At 39.7% G+C, this 25,457-nt stretch overlaps 1 protein-coding gene and 3 long non-coding RNA genes across 10 annotated transcripts; 1 reads left to right on the top strand and 3 right to left on the bottom strand.

The window, feature by feature from the left end:
* Nucleotides 1–1,355: 1,355 nt before the first annotated feature.
* LOC309690545 lies at nt 1,356–3,095 on the bottom strand. The gene is made up of 3 exons (XR_014271748.1): nt 3,015–3,095; nt 2,361–2,414; nt 1,356–2,161 (listed from the first exon to the last, which is right to left on the bottom strand). It is a non-coding gene; the product is annotated as an uncharacterized lncRNA (long non-coding RNA).
* A 1,176-nt stretch (nt 3,096–4,271) lies between these two features.
* Nucleotides 4,272–16,630, top strand: LOC309690536 (piggyBac transposable element-derived protein 4-like; the record flags this gene model as incomplete). Of its 7 annotated transcripts, none has more annotated exons than XM_082507632.1 (4): nt 4,272–5,216; nt 5,330–5,494; nt 11,237–11,265; nt 13,686–16,630. In XM_082507632.1, 4 exons carry the CDS (start codon nt 4,272–4,274, stop codon nt 13,693–13,695), a joined length of 1,149 nt encoding a protein of 382 aa, XP_082363758.1. In that variant the 3' UTR covers nt 13,696–16,630. The 7 variants fall into 7 exon arrangements, 4 of the variants coding, with proteins under 4 accessions (XP_082363758.1, XP_082363757.1, XP_082363759.1 ...); XM_082507631.1 differs by having other exon boundaries at nt 13,721–16,630; XR_014271743.1 differs by having other exon boundaries at nt 5,330–7,786; nt 11,237–16,630.
* A 354-nt stretch (nt 16,631–16,984) lies between these two features.
* On the bottom strand, nt 16,985–17,402 carry LOC309690762. Its single transcript, XR_014271808.1, has 2 exons — nt 17,204–17,402; nt 16,985–17,159 (listed from the first exon to the last, which is right to left on the bottom strand). It is a non-coding gene; the product is annotated as an uncharacterized lncRNA (long non-coding RNA).
* A 5,276-nt stretch (nt 17,403–22,678) lies between these two features.
* Nucleotides 22,679–24,763, bottom strand: LOC309690543. The gene is made up of 3 exons (XR_014271746.1): nt 23,891–24,763; nt 23,388–23,477; nt 22,679–23,299 (listed from the first exon to the last, which is right to left on the bottom strand). It is a non-coding gene; the product is annotated as an uncharacterized lncRNA (long non-coding RNA).
* Nucleotides 24,764–25,457: the final 694 nt, after the last annotated feature.

The following is a 25,457-nucleotide window of genomic DNA, read 5'->3' on the forward strand; positions in this document are numbered from 1 at the left end:
AGTTCCTTAGAAGTGTTATTGTTTATTTCCTTGTCGGAATTAAAACTGAGAGTACGTTTTGCTCTAATGATTTTGCATTCAGTATTTAAAATTCAAAAAGTTACATTTAATGATATTGTTAATAAATTGTTATTGTTTAAATTTTTTTATTGTATTGCTGATGTGTATGAAGTATATGTATATCTGTATCTTGTCCTGTCTTAGTTTGTCTTGTTTGCCAAGTATGTCTTGTCCCGTGTTCCCACTCATGGCCCGCACCTTGTTGTGGTGAGTGGGCTTTCGACTAAGATGGGCTGTCATTCTGTTGTCATATGTTGAAAAGAAAGCAAAATGCTACTTTTTACTACTGAGATTAAATGTATTCATGTTTAAATACTGTGGATAATGTAATCTAAAGAAGTAGTCAGGGAGTGGTCCTTCTCACATTTCCTTCATCCAAGTTTTTGCGCTTGTCTGTCTGCCTCTGTTCTAGGTTCAGTGGACATGCAGATGAGATGCTTCTGGGACGAGATGTGAAACATCTTCAAGACACTTAAAGAAGTCCAGATGCTTTTCTTTCCAAGTTCCTTAGACTACAATGACCTGGTGGACTGAGAAACTTCACAGACACACTAATTAATCCTTGCCAAATATCAGCTTAGTAGAATTGTATAACAAAATATGCTAAACGTCATACATACAATTTAATTATTCTCTCCTCTGTCTGTGTTTTTTTTTTTTCATTTTCTTTAGGAGCCGTCTTCAGATTGAGACCTCAGTGGCAGTTAATGATGATGGACATGCCATCTATTTGAAATACTGACTTTTAAAACATGTTTTTTTATTATATTTGTCATGCAGACTGGGGGGAGCCAGGATCAAACCACCAACCTTCCAATCAGAAGATGACCAGCTGTACTTCCTAAACTACAGCCACCCCAAACTAACAATATAAGTCTTTCTTTAGTAATTAATAGAATAACAATGAATTTGAAAAATACAAAGGCTAATACACCACATTATGTTTCTTAAGAGAAACATGCAACCTCATGGAACAATAATATGTTGAGGACAACAGTCACTGTCTTAATATACATTTAATTGGCTTCTCTTAAAATTGTTATCCTGCTAGTGATAGAACTTACATGCAGCTTTTACTGTTATTTCACTGTCCTAGCATAAGTGCTATGTATTTAAGTTCTAAAGTTGTTAATCGTAGACTGCAGCTTCTCTTTTATTTTATGAAAGGTTTAGATGGAATTTTCTTGCATGTTGTCTTTAACAGGATTCAATAAAACAGTGTCATGAAAAGCAATGGTGTTTCTAAGCAGTCTGAAAATTTGCTGAATGTAAAATGCAATATTAAATCGAAATCATGCATGTCAGAGATGATTTAAAAAATATTTATTACAAGAACATTCAGCAGTAACAAATTTAGAAGGGAATGACAGCAAAAGAAAGAACAGGGGGAATAATTGTGAAATCACTGAAAAGTGTGATGGCTCCTCTGGCATTTAAAGAAAAATTATCAAATGAGTTTAAAGCAGAAAAAAAAAACAGCATAAAGAATAAAATTCCTGATTCAGATTTTGCTGCCAAAATGTTAGTGGAAAGTCCAAAGCCAGCATCACCCTACTGGATTTGGTCTTTCAGACACAAGGCAATATTATTTAAAAATACATCATTTCCCAAAGGGGTGAAATGAACTCCATCATGCAAAAACTGGTCAGGATTTCTATGCTTTATCTGTGGATGATGTACAATACAACCACAAACCGACAGAATAAAGTAGTCATCACACTGTTTACAAAGCGTCGAGCCTTGTCCACCTTCTTTGGATTAACACGCCTCCACTGGCATCGCTGGGTGATGGCAGAGAAAATGATTTTCATCTGCGGGAACTGCTGGTGGAGATCATGCAAGTCCTGCTTGATTGCTGCCACAAGCCTGACGCTTTTGACATTGCCAAGGTCATTTCCACCACAGTGGATCAACAGGACATCAGGTATCACTCTTCCTCGAAGACATTGGAAGAGAAAAGGGATCAGGTTTTGCCAAACCATCACACCCCTGCCAAACCACTGGACCTGCGCATCCAGACCTAGGTTGGTCCCGATGGTCTCCCTCGCTCGTGCTTCCCCTCGGCGGATGTAGCTGTCCCCAATGATGAAGATCATAGTTTCTGTTGATTGTGAAATTAATAAACAATTTTGTATAAAATGAGTTGCTGATTTTTTTTACATTTCTTTTTGGTAAAAGTAATATTCACTGTTTTTGAATTAACAAAGCTGTAGTGTCACTTTATTATAGATTTTTTTTTAAATTTAAACACACTTAGATCTTTAAGAAGTTGAAATAACAACCCATAATATTGCACTTACTCTTTGCTTGGGCAGAAGACGCTGACGTTGTAGTCTCCATTTTTGATTCCAGGTCTAACAGCAGAATAAAATAATTCAATATACATTTGAAAAAGCAGCGGTGTATTGACCCTGTGCACGAGAAAATGCTAACTTCCTGGTTTGAGACCGGATGTGGGGTTGTACATTTCCGGTAGCTTTACTTTGCGGTCAATTGCTACTGCGAAGATATACTCCAAAATCATGTCCAAAACTCGAAAACGGAAAGATCGCGTTAAGTTACAAAGAGCAGAAGGTGGGAACACTCACAACTGTTGTGTCACAAAAAATCTAATGATCAATTTTGACGTTTAAAGAGTTTAGATCGATCACTTGTTTACATCACTCAACACAAGCAGAACTGCATCACTGCATGCAGAAGACACATCGTCCACATTTAGAAGCACATCTCTGTATAGTGACTGGTCTTATGATTTAAACAGGCAAATGTTCAGCATTCAAACTACAGGTGAAGAATAGTCAAACCAGATGTTTCCCGTTATATCGATATCAGCTAGTCAAGTACACACCTACACAGCATGTTAACAAACCGTGAAAAAAGCCACACAAAAAATGAATGATTGCTGGTAACGGTTTCTATACATTAGTATTTACGAAGGGTATGTTGTGACTTACCTTCAAAATTACAGTGGTCCCTCACTAATAACGCGGTTCACCTTTCACCTCGTTGTTTCGCAGATTTTTTAGTGCAAGTTTGCATGCTTTTTTTTTACATCCCATTGTGTCCTGCGTGAAGACACCCAAAATAAATTTCCTGTGGTGGGAAACTATTTTGTGCAACTTTTTTGTATTTACAGTTCTGAGGGATAAGCCTCTTAAATTAAAAAACTAGAAATATATGTTAAAAAAACAAAAACGATTTTCAATTTTTTTGTAGTTTATTGCACTTTTTTGCAATTTATGTAATTACTATGCACTTAATGCAGACATATTATTAAAATTTGGGCTATAATGGTTGTATTGATGTATATCAACTTGAAATGCTCCCAAAAATGGCACTACAACATGTAAAAATATAATATAAGCTCTGGCAGACTTGGTTCTATGGTAGGTCTTAAAGGGTTAAACGCTATTTTTCATTCCACATTCATTATACCATAAATTACTGCATTGCTCTACATTTCAATGTGGACTCATGGCCTTAAAATTGCATCCTTTTTTTATTTGTCCACGAGGTGGCGCCGTTTTTTCCAATTTTGGAGCATAGAATGAAATGGAGAAAAATTCCATATTTATTCCATAGACTTTTTGTTCAAATAAATGATAATTCTGTGTCACTATCAATGTTGGATCATGCGTGTGGTTTAAAAAAAATAAAATAAAAAAGTTCTTTATGTCCCCCCAAAAAAGAAAGAAAACAAAAGTGTGTCTATGTCTCACTTAAAAAGTATTTTCTCTTAGAAGCGCACACTGCAATAGAAACAAAATAAATATAAAAGCAGGAGCCAAAACCAAATTAGACTTTATTTTGTCTGCAAGCTCAGGTTGTTTATGCAGGTGCACTGCAGCAGAGGTTATAAGAATGAGCAGTAGCGCGGGAGTAGTCATTTTCAGGATGGCAAGATACTATCGCACCGAGCAAGTATTGGAAATGGTCCTGGACTCTGAGTGCCAGGATAGCTCCTCGTCATCCTCCTCCGAAGATTCTGGAGATGACACGGATTATTCTGTGGAAACAGAGCAGCCGGAGTCCAGTTCCTCTGAAGAAACCTCTGAAAATGAGAGCGAAGAGGAGATGGAGATGGAGGAAGCAGCATTGGGGTGGACTTTAAAAAATGGGAAAATCGTTTGGTCGCCCATAAATACGGAGACGCTCCGGTATGTTCCAGCAGCCACAGGTGTCACCCCAGGACCGACACACTATGCCGCCGCATGGATCAGGGACCTGATATAGATAGTTTTGCGCTCTTCCTCACTGATGAAATTGTGCAGCACACCGTGCCAATAACAAATCTGCACGGGAGACGCACAATTGCCACCTGGCGAGAAATGGATTCTGATGAATTTCGCACTTATGTGGGGCTGCTCATTTTGGCCGGCGTTTACCGGTCAAGAAACAAATCCACTCGCAGCCTCTGGGCTGAAAAATCCGGACGGGACATTTTCCGAGCCACCATGTCCCACAAGCGATTCCAACAAATCAGCAGGGCGCTGCGTTTCGACGACAAGCTTTCCCGACCACGACGCCGTCGTGACAAGCTGTCTGCCATCCGCAAGGTGTGGGATTTGTGGACGCATCGTCTGGAGCTGCTGTTCAGCCCAGACAGGGACATTTGTGTCGATGAACAGCTGGTCCTATTCCGAGGAAGGTGCAACTTCAAACAGTACATACCAACAAAGCCTGCGAAGTATGGTCTAAAAATATGGACTGTGTGTGATGTGAAAACTTCCTATGCCTGGAGACTGCAGGTTTACACCGGCAAAGCTGGCGATCGTGCAGAGGTTAACCAGGTGATGAGGGTGGTACTGGAACTAACTGAGGGGCTCCAGGGAAACGTCATCACGTGTGACAATTTTTTTTACTTCATTTGCCCTGGCAGAAGAGCTACTGAGGAGGAAACTGGCCCTGGTTGGCACAATCCGAAAAAACAAGCCCAAGCTTCCGCCTCAGTTGCTCCAGACAAGAGAGGTTTTCTCCTCCGCCTTCACCTTCACTCTCACCCACACTGTTGTCTCTTACGTCCCCGACGCGGCAAGAATGTGCTATTACTTAGCACAAAACACCGCACTCCTGATGTAAGCGAGGAAGAGAAACGAAAGCCCGTGATAATACAGGATTACAATAGGTGCAAAGGAGGTGTCGACAACCTTGACAAGGTAGGTGTCATTACGCATCAGTTACGCACAGATTTATTAATTCTTGCTCATATATTCTTGTGTAATATATATATAGGTTTTATGATTTCGGGTTTTTTGTGTTTTTTCGTTAGGTTGTTGGCACCTATTCCTGCAGGAGGAAAGCAAACCGCTGGCCAGTGGCCCTCTTTCACAACCTGCTGGACGTCTCACTGTACAATTCCTACGTGCTGTGGACAGCAATTGACCCATCCTGGAAACAACAGAAAGCATACAGGAGGAGGCTGTATGTTGAAGAGGTGGGTGAAGCTTTGGTAAACCCACACATATTGAAGCGACGGTGCCTTCCCCACTCATCAGGTGCTTCAGACTAGTGATGTGTCGGTTGCAAACGAAATGGCTCTTAGAGCCGACTCCTTATCGCAAACCGTGTTTGTTTTTGTTTTTCTTTCTCTCACCCTCTCTCTCTCGCACTTTTTTTCCGCTTCATTCCGCACGTGAGCCTTGTGCTTTGCGCTGCAAATGGGGGGAGGGGCGGTAGTTACACTCGCAGTAGCACAGGAACAGAGCGGGAGGGAAAGACAGAGAAAGAAAGCCAGGGACAACATCAAATTAGAAAGGTATAGGTATAGTAATCATTAGTGATGTGCTGATTTCCCTTCCGATCCGATACCAAGAAAAATCCAGGGTGGTATCAACGATACTGATCCGATACCGATACTCTGTTCAAAAACTTAATGTTTCATTGTATTTCATGTAATTGTAATAATAATATAATAATATAGCTTCACAATGATTACAGGACATCAGACTACTTGTTCTTATTGCTTAATGATGCAGAATAATCATATAGAAATAAAAAACCTGAAGTTATTTGAGCATGTTGCCTGCCTGCAGCACTAAAGGACTCCCTGAGAGACGTCTGTCTTGCCCTAACAGCACCTGTCTCTCTCCTCCTCTTCAGTTCGCCTCAACATAAGCTCATCATATTCTGTGATATGATTTACTCTGAGGTGTTTGACGAGGTTAGTGGTGTTGCCACAACACCTCACTGTCTTGCCACATGTATCGCAAACCGCATCTTGGCTGTTTGTGGAGGTAAAATATGTCCACACATGACTTCGTTTACGCTCAGCCATTGTTGTGAGTGCGCACGACAGGTGCAGTGTTGCCAACTTAGTGACTTTGTCGCTATATTTAGCGAGTTTTCAGACCCCTTAGCAACTTTTATTCTAAAAAACAACTAGTGACAAATCTGGTGACTTTTCTAGTGTTATTGGAGACTTATTTATGACAACTTTTTGACGTGAAAGCGCATATCGCTCTTCTCAACAAGCAGCAGGTGCTGCTGTGGGCACCTCGCCTGTACCAAAGCGCTCACGGGCAGAGGATAGTCCTCCCCCAGCTGCTATCAGGGCAGGAGATGTTCCCACTTATGCGTCCAAACTGCAAATGAATCGCGTATGAGTGAAGCCTCTGCTCCCGCACTGACTGTAACACAGTCAGTTCTTCTTTTACTGTTATGTTGTTTTGTGGATCACAAGGTTTAAAACTACTTAAACACACACACACACACACACACACACAAAGTAACTCCACCAGAGTGCCTATTTCGGGTCACTTTTGCCAGTCCAAGCGCAGGTAAAGGAATAAGGTTGGAATTGTGACAAAAAAACAAAACAATAATCGCTAAAAAAAAATGTAATTTGTAATTCTAAATAAATTCTAAATGCATTTAGGACTTTTTTTACTCACTTTATGTCTCTTCTTTTTTTCTCGCCTACAACGTGGGTTACAATGATATTAGCATGACCAATTACGCAAATTAGGCGATGACGTCGTTTAGCGACTTCTAGAGACTTTTAGCATAGCCAATAGCGATTTTCCTTACTGAGGAGTTGGCAACACTGGCCAGGGGCTGCGACACATTTATACAGCCGTATTTCGCATATGACTATGAAAGGCGTAAGAAGAAGTAGTTTCTTCCAATTTAGACGATCCAAATGATATAGTTTCTTTCCACTGTGTTCCTGTTAATGAAAAACTACAAATTTACCCCAAAGTACTAAAATATCGATATTTTAATATGAGAATCGATTCTAGAACATAAATTACTGGGATCAGAAGAATCGATCCGCACACCACTAGTAATCATCCACAACTATTTTCAGTTGCAGATGATAAAGGATTCAGAAAGTTTATTCATGCAGGTCCATATGACAGAGAATATGCATCTTCTGTTTGTTTTCATATTATAATTTATATTTAATTGTGTTGTGGTTTGCAGTGTTTTGTGTTGTTTCACTTTAAATTTGTAAAAGGAAAAAGCTGAAAATTTTAATAGTTAAAGGTTGAAATATGAATAGTTGGTTTTTATATTATATGATTTATTTATTACATTTTATGGAGTGAAAAAATAAAAATATATTTACGGTGGCCCATAGAGACAAAACACGTAAAAACTCCAAAACACGTAAAAATTCCATAGCACGTACAAACTCCGAAGCACATAAAAACTCGAAACACTGAGCTTTTGTTACCTACTATAATACCTACTACCAACGACCGGATTTGGTGTGTGGTAGTAACAGGTAAATGAACATTTTTTTAAATTATTTGAATATATATGAGTGCTTGTGTGTAAATACACAAATAATACACATATGCTTTCAATTGTGTAATTTAAGTGATCTAGTAGCTCTGTTTTGGAAGTTCAGTTAATGCTAAAAATGTGTTTTGGAGTTTGTACGTGTTTTGTCTCTAGGGGCCACCACATATATTTATATATAAACATATATAAATAAAACCACTTTTTTTACATTAGTAATTCCTTTTCTGCAAAATTATTCATTATTGTTAATAATAAATTAATTAAAGCAACAAAACAACCTGAAGAGCCGGTTCAGAGCCGAAAGAGCCGGCTCTCTTTAGTGAGCAGAGCCTTTTTTCTTTTTTAGTGAGCCGAGCCGAGCCGAAAGAGCCGGTTCTCTAAAAAGAGCCGGAAATCCCATCACTACTTCAGACTTTGTGATGAGAGCGCAGGGTGCTGCTGCAGGCATTTACAAAAAAATTTCATTTTATTTAGGAACACAACAAGGTAATAAGTGGGGTAAAAGTGAATCACATAATGTACCATTATATTGAATTACTGTGCCCCTGTAAAAAAAATAATGATGGATCAAAACGAATGTTGGTGCCAATCTTTGACCCATCTAAAGGATTAATTATAATAACAATCAAATATTATTTCAAATGTATTTTATGGAAAATGTTTAAGTTTTTTGGTTTTTTTCAGCTCAAAAAAACCCCCGGTGCACTCATGTAAAGAAACTGGGATTTAAAGGGTTAAAACCCCTGAAATATAATTAAAACTTTATATGAATATTTCAGGCAGAAGTAGATTTAAAAGACTGACTCATTTAAAGTGGAAAAAAAATTAATATATAACATTTATATAGCACTTTTTGTAGCGGGTCCGTTTTGGGTCCCTAGGGTCACGAGTGTAGGTTTTTTTTTTTTAATTTGCTCCTGCTAGTGATGTGCGATACCACTGATTTCCATTCCGATCCGATACCAAGTAATATTCAGGCTTGATATCGATGATACTGATCCGATACCGATACTTTGTACAAAAGCTTGTTTTATTTATTGTATCTCAAATTATAGCATCATAATGATTACAGGACATCAGATTACTTGTTCTTATCACTTAATAATGCAGAGGTCATCATATAGAAATAAAAAACTGAAGTTGTGCGCTATTTGAACACCTTGCCTGCCTGCAGCACTAAAGGACTCCGTGAGAGACATCTGTCTCACCCTAGCAGCACCTGTCCCTCTCCTCCTCTTCAGTTCGCTTCAAAATACGCTCGTCGTGTTCTGTGATATGATTTACTCTGAGGTGTTTGACACGGTTAGTGATGTTGCCACAACCATACATGCCAACCCCCCCGAATTTCAGTCCCCCTCCCGAAAATCTCCCGGAGCCACCATTCTCCCGAATTTCTCCTGATTTTCCACCCAGACAACAGATTTGAAAAACCATATTGCAGAATTCATAGCGCGGCCCAGCCAATTCCAGCTACTTAGTTTTAATATTACTCTTATTTCTCTTTCTGGGTCGCAAAAAAACTTTTAACATATTTTCAGGTGAGAATGTAGCTGTGTAAACTTCAAATATCTGAGCCGACCAACACATCGTCTTCAAACCCCCGCGGTCTTTCACTACTCGGGTTAAACATGATATATAAGTCACTTTGATAACTTAAAAATGTTATTGTTTGGCTCTTTCAGTGTTTTATTTGTTCGTGAGTAAATCGGTTTGGCTGAGATTAAAGTTATTAGATTAGATTAAATTAAATTTAACTTTATTAATCCCTCGGGAGGGTTCCTCCGGGGTTTTCACACAGCTGAATAAACGTTAAACAGAAAACTAATTAAACAAAGTGTGAGACGGTCGAGAGTTTAAGTCAGCGCCCGGTTATATTTTAGATAGCAAGGAGCAGACGGCAGAGTTTCACTCCACCGAGGGAGCTCGTCATGTACTACCCGGCTTTCTTTAGACCATGAAGGCCAGGTCCTCAGGTGGAAGCAGCCTCTGAATTTGGACACCACCGCTGTTTCCGGGCCGGCCAATAATAACGGTGACATTTAACGTATTTTATCCGATAAATAAACACTGTAAAATGTATTTATCACCCCAAAACAGCCCTTTTGAGCGTCTCCCTAATTCTGAGGTCTCAAGGTTGGCAAGTACGGCCACAACACCTCACTTTTTTGCCACATGTATCGCAAACCACGTCTCAGCTGTTTGTGGAGGTAAAATACGTCCGCACAATTACGCTCAGCCATTGTTGTGAGCGCGCACGCCAAGGGGCTGCGAGACATTTATACAGCCGTATTTCGCACATGACTATGAAAGGCAGAAGAGGAAATAGTTCCTATGAATGTAGACAATCAGAATGATATAGTTTCTTTCCACTGTGTTCCTGTTAATGATAAACTACAAATTTACCCTAAATTACTAAAATATCGATATTTTAATGTGAGAATCGATTCTAGAACATAAATAATTGGTATCGGAGGAATCGATATTTCAGGATCGATCTGCACATCACTAGCTCCTGCAAAAAAAATAATGATAGATCAAAACGAATGTTGGTGCCAATCTTTGACCCACCTAAAGGCCTAATTATAATAACAATCAAATATTACTTCAAATGTATTTTATGGAAAATATTTAAGTTTTTTCGGCTAAAAAAAAATGGTGCACTCATGTAAAGAAACTGGGATTTAAAGGGTTAAAACCCCCGAAATATAATTAAAACTTTATATGAATATTTCAGGCAGAAGTAGTTTTAAAAGACTGACTCATTTAAAGTGGAAAAAAAATTAATATATAACATTTTTATTGCACTTTTTGTAGCAGGTCCGTTTTGGGTCCCTAGGGTCACGAGTGTAAGTTTTTTTTTAAGGAAGACATAAGGGTTAAACATAAATATAAGCATATATTAAATATGCAGATGACTCTGTTACTGTCATCTTACTGAAAGAGGGTGAAATGAGCCATGGTCCAGTCACTGATGACTTTGTTCAGTGGTGGGAGGAGTCTGCAATTGAACATATCTAAAACAAAAGATATTCAAGGTTCAAGGTTCTTTATTATTTGTCACATGCATAGTTATACAAGTATAACACACAGTGAAATGTAGCCTGACACGCTCCTCGACATGTGCAAAAATTGGGGGGGGGGGGGGGGGGGGTGAATGTGCAGTAGTACATTCACCCAGTGTAATATGGTTATTGATTTTAGGAAACAACAAAATGGGCATGGAGTCACTTTAATTAAAGGTCAGAAAATAGAGCAAGTGCAATCATAAATTTCTTGGGACCATAATCAATGAAAAACTGAACTTTGATGAGAATTTCTAATCAATATGTAAAAAGGGTCACCAGTACCTTTACTGCCTTATGAAACATGCTCTTTTCCACATTGACCAAAAAATTTGAACTTTGTTTTATTGTATTTTTTTTTGTGACAGGAGAGACCTGAGACTGGGACCTGTCCCTGGTAAGGCATGGCTGGGTTTTTCCCTTTTATAAGCACGGGTCATTCTCTTGGGTGAACCTGTAGCTGTGTGAGTGTCTGGTCCAAGTAGGGTTGCCAACTCCCTGAAAAATAAATAAGGGACACCTCGTGGCCAGGGCCGGGCAACCCAGTTCACCCTTCCCAGTGTGGTGAATTTTGTAGCTCTTTTTTTGTGTGTGAAATTATTTTTTAAACATTTGACTTGAATTTGATTTAAGCAGATGCATATTCTTTGTGATATGACCATATGGGAAACAAATGATCATTTAGCCATTTATTTTTAGCTCAAAATGACAACATTAACACAGTAAAACAGGTCTCTTTCTTAAACAGAAGCCTGTCATGCTTAACTTTTGAGAATATAAGTAAATCTTTCTTTAAAAGAACTCTGTCCTGCTTAACTTAAAATTATATAAATTAATAGAAAGCAATAGAACGAAAAATATTCTTGTAACAGTGCACATTTAGTGCATTTAGTACAATTGGCTTCAGTTGAGGTATTATTTCAGCTTTTCTAAAGCTAATCAGCTGCTCCTGGTTGTAAACCCGCTTGTTCCCATGATTACGCATCTTAACTCATCATCATTATTCATCTATGTATTACTTTTATGTATTAGTCATCTATTTGTTGTAATCATCTATCCTTGCAGTTGTTTATTACACAAAATAAGTTATATTATCACACTTCTGGCCACATAGCGCTGATATTCACCGCACATGCCCATATTAACCTTAACCAGAGGGTTTAAAAAAAACAAACCAGTGTTTACATGCCATATCTGCTTCTGCCGTGGCCTGGTGGACCAAAAATTGGTTAAGGGTTCCCCGAGCTTTCACTCCCCTCTTGTTCTTCATGTGCCCACCACTAGAAGCATGCCTATGGAAAAAGTGCGCCGGCACACAGTGCAGTGCGCTTTAAAGGTGTTATCGTGCATTTTCCCAGCCAGGTGTTTCCCTTTTCCCATTCCTCCCTGTACTTTTGCAGCCTTTTTTTTTTCTTTCTCTGAGGGGAACAAACATTGCTGCTCTAATGCTGGGCTTACACTGTGCGATTTTTGGCCCATTTTGAGACGATTTTTGAGTCGTGCGACCGATTTGGTGATCGGCCCGATTTTGGCCTTCATCGTGCGTCGTGTAGTATACGTGGGGTAACGAGAAGCGATTAACACCTCATGACCAGCTCCCGATCATCAATCACTCGTGAGGGTGTCAACACAGCCGCTCACACTGTTCACGCGCAAACACGTAAACGTCGGTGAAAAAGACGGAGCAGCACGGCTGTGCAGCGTGTGATCTGGACACAAGCGATGGAGGCACAACTTGTAGAACTTTGGAAAGCTCATCCGAGCCTTTTCGATGTGGCATCACAAAATTATCACGACCACAACAACCGTGAACATAGTTGGATTTACACTGCTGCTCAATCACAGCTGCCTGATCAATGTTTTTCATTAGCAATTTAGCAAAGTTGATGGTGGTGGTGTGTCTGTGTGAGTGAAAGACAGAGAGAGAGAGAGCGACAGATTTTCTGTTATAACCTTCATTTTATGGACGCACAGTATGAGCACTCAGGTCGCATCAGAGCATCGGGCGGTATAGTGTGAGACCCTGCATCGTGACCTACCAACTTCTAACCCCTGCGAGTCAATCGTGCAGTTTGAGCAGGAGCTGAATAACGTGACTGAAAAAATCGCACAGTGTCTGCCCAGCTTTAGGTGTACTGTCGTCCGAGACTTGCACCGCAGTGTCGGCGTTTGTTTCCCTGTTGGCCATTCTTCTTGTTGTGGTCATCTGTTGTCTTCCGGTATTTTCTCCGTAAGCGACCTTTCCTCGACCAATGAGATGAGCGGTAATCTGAATTGTCAAACTCGAATTGTCATAAGTGTGCTATCAGCTCATTGGTCACAAAGCAGGAGAGGGGCTGGGAATTATGTTTTCAAACAAAGCGTTAATTCCATAAACATTTATAGACTACTTTTGGTTCTCACTGTATTACGGGACAAAGTGCGTCCCTTATTAGCTCAATACGGGACGTGTACTTTTGTTTCTAAATACGGGACGATTCCGTTTTTTAAGGGACGGTTGGCAACCCTAGGTCCAAGCCATGCTATCTGGCCTTTTAAATTCATCTATGACGGCTTGAAGTGGGTTCCATTTGCGACATCCATGCAAGATGTCACAAAACGTTTGCCTGATCCCAAGTTCCTTTCGCAAAATCTCGCAAAAGTTTATCTTCATTGCTTTTCTCTAATGTCCCTTGCGGGGCTCTATAACTTCTCCTCCATGTCTACTTTTGCAGGATAAAACGTTGTAAAAACAGCTCTGTCCCTGTTGCTGTCACTGAACTCAAAAAAATTGTTTTTGATTTATTTTGCTTAATTACTAAATATATGGTTTGTCAGGTTTCATTAGCACAAAAACAAAATGTCCATCAAAGGTACAGGAGCGCAGGGAACAGTTCATAAACCCTCAGGGGGCCGACCCAGAGGCCGACCGCACAGGAGTTCATGATCAAACAGTTCAGGGGGCCGGCAACGTGGAAAGTGGTGGCAGCGACTAAGCAGGTCCAGGGGCCGTGCGGACAGCAGTGGTGGCGATGCAGACGAAGCAGGTCCGGAGGTCGCCCACGACGGTGACGTCCGGCTAGTGGGCCTCAGAAGATTGACCTTGACCTTCGACCTGGTCAGTGGAATCGGTTAATGTTGCGTACAATATTAAGGGAATGTCAGACTTGGTTTCTCACAGATTCACTCCAAGCAGAGTGTGCTTATAAAAATTATGCTTATAAAATATGTATATTATTGGTGCCTATGCTATGTACTGTGTTCATATATTGTTCTACTGTATGTGTGTGGGGGAGTAGCTTTGGTTTTGCCTTTATTCATTTCCGTTTTTTTTAAAACTGTGTTTGCAGGACTTCCAGTTTCATTCAATGTTTCTTTTAAGGCAGCTGAGGGCCATCCAGTGGATCTCTACTACCTGATGGATCTGTCATACTCCATGAAGGATTTTATAAACCTTACTATTTCTTTAATTCCAGAGTTTGGTGCCTTTGTTGATAAAGCAGTCCCTCCTTACACGAATACCAACAAGGAAAAACTGCTGAAGCCGTGTGATGAGAACGACCAGCAGTGCCTTTAGCTATATACATGTTCTTAGCTTGACACCAAATGAGAATGATTTCAAAGCTGAAGTGAAAAAGCAGTTTATCTCTGGGAACCCTCCATGTTAAAACGAATCCTAAATTCAATAGGAAGCCAATGTAAAGAAGCCAGAACTGGAGTGATGTGATCGAATTTCCTACCACCGGTTAAAAATCGTCCCACGGCATTTTGCACTAACTGCTGGCGTGACAAAGTGCCCAACCCAACCCCTATTAAAAGAGAATTAGATAGTCCAGACATGAAGTGATAAAAGCATAAATAAGAGTTTCCAAATTGCGTTTGGAAAGGAAAGGCTTGACCTTCGATAGGCGTCTGAGGTGATAAAAAGCTGATTTTAACACCCTATTTATTAGGGGTGCAACGATACACAAAATTCACGGTTCGGTTCGATACTTTGGTGTCACGGTTCGATATTTTTTCGATACAAAAAAATGTTCATGCCTTTTTAATTTGTCATTTATTAAAATTATAAATATATATTTTAACTCAAAAGTACAGTTTTTAAATTTAACCCTAACCCTTGTGCGTGTTTTTTATTTTGACAGCGAATGCGCACCTGCGGACCACTTATGTGCAGCCCTGGTTATTTAGCTCATCATATTGCAGACACAGAAATTCTTTTGTCCATGAAACCATAAAGCTGCACTTTCTTTTTGCCTTATAGTCTGATTTGTCATAACTTTTCCGTTTTGTGGTAAGCTTTTCTTTGGCTGTCACTTCTTCACCCTGACCTGTCTTATTTGGCTCAGAAGAAATGAAATATATATCCTGCTGCTTTTACACACGCACTCACATAAGCTCAGCGATTCTCTGCGCGATCAACCTCTCCCATGTTTAAGCTTGCTGCGGGAGATTTCACTTGTCATGTTTGCGCAGTAAGCTAACGATTGATAAGACGATGTCAGAGGAATTGGTGCACAAATTATCATCACTCACCAATCAGTACTGTCGCTCTCTATACACAGTTCGCACATTGCAAAGTGAAAGCAAAAAAACAAGCGCAAATTCAAACGCGATTTCAATATGTCACATATTGACAGTGGCTCACCGATGCTAATGACATAATTACCCAGCTACATTTCCGAAAGAATGCAAAAGCATTGACATATATTTTTTCTTGCTACAATAGCCCGACGGGCAGGGCAGAGATAGATTTTGGTAGCCCGACTGAAAAAAATCTCTAGCCCCGGGAAGTCGGGCTAGCGATATTGCAAGCCCTGTATCTGATTGAGGAATCACTCATCTTTGGAAAAGAGAGTTTATTACAGAGAAATGGCTCTTTCCAAAATAAAAGCTATACTATCCGCTTCTTCTGGGCTATAGTCTCAGCAGCATATTAAACATATTAGGTCCCCATAAGGCGAATGTGGGGATGAACAGAAAAGTATTTGACCAGCATAATATAATCTGCAGTATGATCATTGCTTTAACATTGTAACAGATAGCTTTAAGATGGCCTTAAGATGTTTATGCATACAAGTTATTATATTAATTTTGTATTCCAGGTGCAGTTATAACTATTTTATACATATTGCATATCTGTGCTTATTTGAGTTGATGTTCAGGTTCTTTAAAGGTCGTAAGCCTCACTGACGTGACTGTTCAGGTGATACATGCTGAGGGAAAACTAGAACATAGAAGGAATTGCAATACATGCTTACAAAACACTTATATCAGGTCATTTTATATTAAGGTTTTAGTAGAGGTTCTTGGTTAAAACATTTATTTAGTAGAAGACATACACATAGTCTCAGTGAGCTTCTGGTCTAGTGAGAGGTCAGAGGTGCAACAGGTGAATTGAGAAAGAGCATTTGAGGACGAGACACAGACAGTAGGAGGTGAAGAGGTGACACAAAGAGCATGTGAGGTCAACACGTACACACACATTAGTTAAGATTTATTTAGAGGGGAGATCAGTTATGTCTAGACAAGAAAGAGGAACAATTCATTTTAAGATAAGAACGGAAAGTACAAGCCATGAAAATAGAAGATGATTTTCTGGGTGAAAAGTCATGATGATGTTGATCTGATCTATGTATAAAATGTACCGGTGACGCATGAAGGGGCGTCAGTAAACAAACCCTGATGTTATAAAATAATTGTTTGTGCCTTAGTAAGTCGAAGATCAATTGCTGTTTTCAGTGATCTTCCCACGTGTGAATTAAAATCTTCGTTTGACTTCACCCGGCCGGACCAGTGTGGTTATTTTTCGATCACCTCTTGTACCCTTCCTCAATTCATGAATCTTAACATTAATCATGTGCTAACGGCTGTCTAAGTGACTCGGGTAAAGTTTGTATCATGCATGCTTGTTGTTTTTGTCTGCTTCCACTTGTCTTTGCACTAGGATGATGTCGGCGTAAATGTGCAGTCATATTCGTTGTGTTCCCACTAGTGCTTTCAGGTTAATCTCGTTGAAATGACCTTAACGCCACAACACGGCAAATCTCCGTTAACGAGTGTTTTACGAAATCAGTTTTACCCCGGTTCTTTTATTCGTCGAAACTTCCAGAGATGGCACCGGAACTCAGTAGTCATTTCACAAAACCTTTATTCATCTTTATTCATCTTCATTTAAGCATGCACTTCTAGAAGGGAAGACGAGGCCGGTGTCCCTCTCCAAATCTTCACCCCTTTGTTAGTTACAGCCAGCTTTATAGAAGCGACCCCATCATAAAACCCCCTACGGTGTGCTGCAAACTCTGTCTGTGTCTATGTGCACGAGCACATGAATGCCTACATGTGGGCGTTCCCACGTGTCTGTGAGTGCTCGTGTGTGACTGTGTACGCATACCTGTGTGTATGTGTGAGTGCACATGAGTGAATGTGCGTGTGGATGTGTGTGCGTGACAGTAAAAACACTGTGGGTGTAGGTGACTCCCTAGAGGTCATAAAACCCATCTCCCTTCCAGACCACAGTTATCCAGTTACAAATGTTGAGACCCCCACCCAAACATTCTCTGGGAAATTTCCACTCAGCTCTCTGTTTTACTTTCACAGTTCAAGTGGGGGAGGGGTCTCCTACCATCTACTCCTAAGTTCATGACACAGTGAGGCCTTTATTATATTAAGGGCAGTATCTCTACAATAGTTCTACATTCTATGTTAACACATTTCTAAACTCATAAAATAAGCTAAACACTCCTACACGAGCTACCCCTGATCGCCCCGTGCATGGGGCTAGACGGCCAACACGTTAACGAGCTAACTGCGCTAACACACTAGTTCCCACCCATGTAATTGAGCATTGCGTGGCACATCCAACATACAGGGAGTGCAGAATTATTAGGCAAATGAGTATTTTGTCCACATCATCCTCTTCATGCATGTTGTCTTACTCCAAGCTGTATAGGCTCAAAAGCCTACTACCAATTAAGCATATTAGGTGATGTGCAACTCTGTAATGAGAAGGGGTGTGGTCTAATGACATCAACACCCTGTATCAGGTGTGCATAATTATTAGGCAACGTCCTTTCCTTTGGCAAAATGGGTCAAAAGAAGGACTTGACAGGCTCAGAAAAGTCAAAAATAGTGAGATATCTTGCAGAGGGATGCAGCAGTCTCAAAATTGCAAAGCTTCTGAAGCGTGATCATCGAACAATCAAGCGTTTCATTCAAAATAGTCAACAGGGTCGCAAGAAGCGTGTGGAAAAACCAAGGCGCAAAATAACTGCCCATGAACTGAGAAAAGTCAAGTGTGCAGCTGCCAAGATGCCACTTGCCACCAGTTTGGCCATATTTCAGAGCTGCAACATCACTGGAGTGCCCAAAAGCACAAGGTGTGCAATACTCAGAGACATGGCCAAGGTAAGAAAGGCTGAAAGACGACCACCACTGAACAAGACACACAAGCTGAAACGTCAAGACTGGGCCAAGAAATATCTCAAGACTGGTTTTTCTAAGGTTTTATGGACTGATGAAATGAGAGTGAGTCTTGATGGGCCAGATGGATGGGCCCGTGGCTGGATTGGTAAAGGGCAGAGAGCTCCAGTCCGACTCAGACACCAGCAAGGTGGAGGTGGAGTACTGGTTTGGGCTGGTATCATCAAAGATGAGCTTGTGGGGCCTTTTTGGGTTGGGGATGGAGTCAAGCTCAACTCCCAGTCCTACTGCCAGTTTCTGGAAGACACCTTCTTCAAGCAGTGGTACAGGAAGAAGTCTGCATCCTTCAAGAAAAACATGATTTTCATGCAGGACAATGCTCCATCACACGCGTGCAAGTACTCCACAGCGTGGCTGGCAAGAAAGGGTATAAAAGAAGAAAAACTAATGACATGGCCTCCTTGTTCACCTGATCTGAACCCCATTGAGAACCTGTGGTCCATCATCAAATGTGAGATTTACAAGGAGGGAAAACAGTACACCTCTCTGAACAGTGTCTGGGAGGCTGTGGTTGCTGCTGCACGCAATGTTGATGGTGAACAGATCAAAACACTGACAGAATCCATGGATGGCAGGCTTTTGAGTGTCCTTGCAAAGAAAGGTGGCTATATTGGTCGCTGATTTGTTTTTGTTTTGTTTTTGAATGTCAGAAATGTATATTTGTGGATGTGGAGATGTTATATTGGTTTCACTGGTAAAAATAAATAATTGAAATGGGTATATATTTGTTTTTTGTTAAGTTGCCTAATAATTATGCACAGTAATAGTCACCTGCACACACAGATATCCCCCTAAAATAGCTGAAACTAAAAACAAACTAAAAACTACTTCCAGAAACATTCAGCTTTGATATTAATCAGTTTTTTGGGTTCATTGAGAACATGGTTGTTGTTCAATAATAAAATTATTCCTCAAAAATACAACTTGCCTAATAATTCTGCACTCCCTGTACTGTTTTACTTTAGTCCATGACACGCTTACCTTCAGGGTCATACGTCACATGAAAACCAAAATAATTCCAAACGCCAGATCTGAATGAGGGTGGGGGAGGTTCAATTTGCCATGTTGCAAGGAGAGCTTAACTTCTGTCTCGCTAGCTTGCCCTGCGTTCTTCCTTCTGACGATGCTGTCTGTGTTGAGCGCTCAGTGGATCTGCGTTCGACAGTGCAGCCTAGGCGGAGTAGTCGAACGCAGATTCACTGAGCGCTCAACACAGACAGCATCGTCAGAAGGAAAGTTGATAAAATAAACTACAAATTTTGTATTGTTCGATACATATGCGTATCGAACCGAAAGCACTGTATCGAACGGTTCAATATCGATACGAATATCGTTGCACCCCTACTATTTACATGACCATCAAAAGTAAGTGCAGAATCAAATTTAACACCAAGATTTGTGATCGAACTTTTCAGATGGGAGGTCAAAACACCAAAATCAACATCTGGAGAATCAGTAAAACGATGTGGGCCAAATAAAATTGTTTCCCTGTTGTAATCATTAAGATTTATAAAGTTATTTGCTATCCAAGATTTGACATTGCTAAGACAGTCAAGCAGAGATTGACATGGGGAGGTATTCAAATGGCTAAAAGGTAAGTAAAGCTGAAGGTCATCTGCATACAATTGAAATGATACTTTGTGTTTACGAAATATCGCGCCAAGAGGGAGTAAATACAGCAAGAAAAACAATGGCCTCAGAATAGATCCCTGAGGCACACCCCAAAGCAGAGCAGCGACAGAGGACGTGGCCAAGCCCAGCTTAACACAAAAACTAATTTCGGAAAGATTTGATTTTATCCACAACAATGCCAAATCAGAAATCCTACACAGTGGTGTAAGCGGGAGATCAGCAGGTCGTGGTCCACTGTGTCAAATGCAGCTGTCATGTCCAATAAGACAAGCGCAGCATATTTACCACGATCAGTCGCAACAAGAATGTCATTCATAACTTTAATAAGAGCTGTCTCTTTACTGTGAAAGGGCTTAAAACCAGATTGGAAGATTTCAGACAGCTGCAAGTCATTCAAGTAGTCTAACAGCTGGGTATGTACAATCCTCTCCAAGATCTTGCTTAAAAAGGGAACCTTGGAGATCAGTCTAAAATTCAACATAACAGAACTATCAAGGCCAGGGTTCTTAAGTAAGGGATGTATGACTGCATGTTTAAACCCACTAGGAACTTGACCGGATAACAGACTAGTACTGATAGTTTTCAAAACGTAAGGTCCAATGGTAGGAAATACCTTTTTGGAGAAAGCGGGCAGTAATAACATTGTTTGCGGAACCACAGGGCTTAGCATGTACCACCAATTTATCTAAATCAAGCATTGAAATTGGTGCAAAGGCAGAGAACAGACTTGAGCAAGGAACATGCATGGCCGGATCAACAATATATAGGGTCAGAGGCCTCAGACTAGCAATCTTGTCCACAAAAAAGGTAACAAACTTATTGCACACAGCCTTAGGGGATGGCTAAACGTCAGAACCCTCCATGTTAAGTAAAGAATTTATAGTATTGTATAAAACACGAGGGTTATGATCAGTTAACCATGGACTAGTCTTGGGATTACATTTTCTTAGCCCTAAAGGGGCAGCAACATCGAGCACAGATTCACAAGCAAAGTCAAAATACAAAAGTAGGTCCTCTGCGGTGGATAACTCAGGGGGATAAGACATAAACTTGTCAAATAATATGGAAAACCGTTCAGCAGTATCAGAGCCAAGGGCACGATAACATCGAACAGATACAGCCCGATTTGCCAAAGCGTTAGAAGGAGCAATATCAAATAAGATACGCATATGGTCGGAGAATACTGCATCTTCGACACGTACATTACAAACAGAACCACTGAACGCTAGTACGGTGGTATGGGTTCCAGATAGGGAGGCAAAAACCCTTGGTTGTTGTATCCAGGCTGGTCAGACATCCGGATGGATAAACCTGGATTTCCAATAATGCCTGCTGATCATAAGACGCTATAGGACAGAAATGTAGTGCAAAGTTACCAAAAACAATAAAACAAAACAAATAAAAGAGCGATAGATGGCGTGCCAAACACACAGGCACCATCTTGTAAATCCTTTGTGCTCTCCCAGTCAATTTTGATATGAATATGAAAATTAAGTCAGAAATGAATTTGAAGTCCATTGTCAACAAAGAGTTAACACAAAATGTGTTATATTTTCTGTCCTATAATGTTGCTTTTTAATATGTTTTATAACCCTTACTATTTCTTTAATTCCAGGGTTTGGTGCCTTTGGTAATACAGTCCTTCCTTACACGAATACCAACAAGGAAAAACTGCTGAAGCCGTGTGATGAGAATGACCAGCAGTGTCAGCCTGCCTTTGGCTACAGGCATGTTCTTAGCTTGACACCAAATAAGAATGACTTCGAAGCTGAATTAAAAAAGCAGTTTATCTCTGGGAATTTGGACTCTCCAGAGGGGAGTCTGGATGCCATGATGCAGGTGGCTGTGTGTGAGGTAAGACCTCTGCTGAAGACCATACAGTGCCGTCCTTTAGGTCACATATCCCTTACCTTTTTTTTTCTTTTTTTTTTTTTGCCTGTCCCGTTTGGTTCTTTTGCCATCAGAATTATTGTCTAAAGGCAAAGAAAGATGGCCAACGGATTTACTTTACCAAATGGTCCATCCCGGCCTTGCCGTATTGGTCTATTTGATTCACCTTTGCTTTTAGTGTTTATTTTATTTTATTTTCACTTGCTTAACACGGGACAGACTTGACTGGGGAAAAGAAAAGGGAGAAAGAAAGAGGGAAAGAAAAACAGCGGGGAAGAGAAGGGAAAAAAACAAAAACCAACAAAACAAACAGACAAAAAATACATATATCAATCACCTGTTGAGAAAGAAAAAAGAGAAAACAAGCAAAAAAAAAGAGCAATATAATAAACAACATCATTGCAATGATCTATGTGAATATAACAGTAAATACTAAATATTAAACATTATTGTGCAGCACGTAGGATCGACAGCGCACAGTGTGCTTTGAGGTAGGAGCCAAAAAGGGTGTAGTTTGTGCACTCTAAAAAATATTTTGTTGCCTCAACTTAAAAAAGTAAGGTAACAATTTCCACTCAGCTTTTTAAGTTACAAAGTAATTTTTAGGTTTGGCTAACTCAACTTGTTTAACAAACCAACATGATTTACCTTGACCTCCACAAGCATAATTAAGTTTATTCAACCTAATATTAATTTAAAATTTCTGGTAAAATTAAGTTGAGAAATTACATTAGTTGAGTTACACCAACGAACTTTTTTACATATATCCTACTCACAATTATCCATGCCAATTAGTTTAGGTTTCTATAGCTTTTCTAAAATCATACAAAGCCATTTCACTTATTCCAATTGATTATTTTATTACAAAACATTTTCAAAGTAATACACTTCTGTGTCAATACAACATAAATGAAACATTACAGCAGCCCTTTAATTATAAATGACTAAGAAAAAAAAAAGTACTTCATGTACATTAACTTAAATTGGTATCAACTTGTTCAACTTGTCGCAGAATCAAGGAAATGACAAAAGATTTTAATGTTCAACAACGGAACAATCCAAAGCTAAGATTATATGTATTACAAACTTTTCTCAAAACTACACTCATCTAGGACTGCATACAAAAACGTAAGAGGCACATCGGAATACTACAGTCCAATTCACATTCGTTTCATGACAGAAGTTTGCACTTAACAGACATTACCCGTGGACTGGTTTAAGCCCATCAAGTTCCAGAAATACCTCTAGAGTGTTCTTTACTTGTTTTGGTAGCTCAGATTGAGAGTGTATATAAGCCCCATCATTAAGGCACACGCTCTGGGCACATCAAGGTCTTCCAGGACTGCTGTTCCTTCAATCACAATTTTAGCGACAGCTTTGAGAGACACTGCTGCTCGTCTGGTGTCTACAATCTTTACCACTTCTTCTGGGAACTGTTGTTCACCATCCTGGCAAGTAGGTAGTTTAAATGGAAACATGTCAGCATTTTATGTGCCATTTAAAAATAAAACACAAAAGAATGCGAGATTCACCTACCAGCTGTTCTCTGAAGAGATCCTCTTCCTTCTCTTTCAGATACACCTTCAGGCAACGGATTGCGACCTCTCTCTTCATTTCCACTGAACTCTGGAGAATAAAAAAAGCAAAACAAAACTTAAACTTACAGTTTATTAGGTGAAAAGTCAAAACTATTACATTTATGTGACTTGCATTGTGCCAAATATTGATTTTAAATATGTTTTTAAAAGAAATAAAGTTTTAATCTTTGTAACTTCAATTTAAACTGTTACACACTGGCCTGCTTTAAATGCCCACTTTGCTAGCAATAGGATAAAGTGAGTAAAAGTAAATGTAACCTAAATTTCATCAACAGCACAATTGCGCTTTTGATGAATAGGACCTGAATCAGAGGATGACATGAACTATAACTGTAACTGTAACAACTAATTCATCAATACACCTGCGAGGTACATTACATATACTTTCCAGTTTCAGTAGTAGGTGGGCTAAATGTTTCTCAATTAAATTAGGCAATTCACCAATTTCTTCATCCTCTTCATTTGCTACATCTTCACACAATGGATTTTCATTATGTTCCTCAAGAGGATCATCTCCTGCATTCAAACGACTGACACACCTCTGTATCAGCTCAGGCTTGAAGTCATCCAATGAGTGAGGAGTGTGTTTTCGGTTCCTATGGGAAGCATATGTTCAAATGAGCAGTTACAATCCCAGTACAGGCAAGGCATAAACAGTCCACCATGGCTATATTCTTTTAAACTAGTTAAATACCACTGTGGACATGCCACAATCCCACACTTTACATTATGCTTACAATTACAGAAAGCAAATGCAAGTCGTATGCACGCGCGCACGCGCACACACACACACACACACACACACAATATTGTTTTTTGGGGTTTTTTTGCTAGGTCAACCAACTTTAACCTCAGGCAGAATTCCCAGTCGAGCTTAGAACATCAACACAATTGATAGAAATACTTTTAGTCAGGGATAAATTCACCACATTTTACTCTGTCAGTAATTAGTTACCTCACCCGAGACCATCATGTGGAAACACGAATTTACTCTGACACCATGATAAAAATGCAGGCAGCTACTGACCGGTTAATTTGAACATATACGGGTTCAAATTGAACATGCTCTGCTGTCGGCATGGTCTATCAGCTAACCAAATGTACCCTGACAAGTGACATGTTTTAATTGTATCTGTACTCTTTTATTTGTGAGGAACGTTTGCTAGCTAAAAGAAACGGCTAGCTAAACTTAAAAAAACAACAACAACTCTACTCTGCTAAATTACGATTAAAACCATCAAATTTCAGTTTTTTTTAAATATGACATTTTAAAGTGTACAAATATAACTTGTAATTCATCTATTTAGAATTCAGTACTTACTTAACTCACCGAACACAGTCGAGGGCAAACACACCTCTTCTCCCACGAAGCCACAAGAATCCAGAAACTGTTGCGCACGATACGAACATATGCTACGGGGTTGCCCTCGTCTGTCTGAATGGTCTCAATTCAAACTGGAAGGATGTTGAAACTCATTTTTACATGTTACACAAACTTAATATTTTCTGTTGTTGATTGATGACAAAAGTATTTTATTCAATATACTCAAACATTTAAGTTAAGGAGCTGTTTTTTAATTTTTGTGTTGCACTGACTTCTAACATTGATTATTCAACTCACTGAAACGTGTACATGTAGACAACTTACTTTTTTTTAGCAGAAAAATGCTTTTTTGGTAAGTTCTACCGACAAACACAACGAATATTTTTTAGAGTGTGTGTGTGAGCACCCTTGTGTACACCTGTGAGCATGAGTGCGCTTGTGTTTAAAAGGTTCCTTCATGTAATGATCTGCTAAAGCATAGGTGTCAAACTCTGGCCTGCGGGCCAAATTTGGCCCACAGCCTAATTATATTTGGCCCGCGAAGCCATACCAAATTACTATTAGAGCTGGCCTACTGGTATTATACAGCTAATATATATATTGTTTAGTATTAAGCTTTGCTTGTTCCATATTCAGTTTTTCAGCAAAACTTGTTTGAGTCCATAAGAAAAGATTCATTCTTAT

The sequence above is a fragment of the Aulonocara stuartgranti genome (genome assembly GCF_965226115.1).
Source record: "Aulonocara stuartgranti genome assembly, chromosome: 16".
Taxonomy (NCBI): domain Eukaryota; kingdom Metazoa; phylum Chordata; class Actinopteri; order Cichliformes; family Cichlidae; genus Aulonocara; species Aulonocara stuartgranti.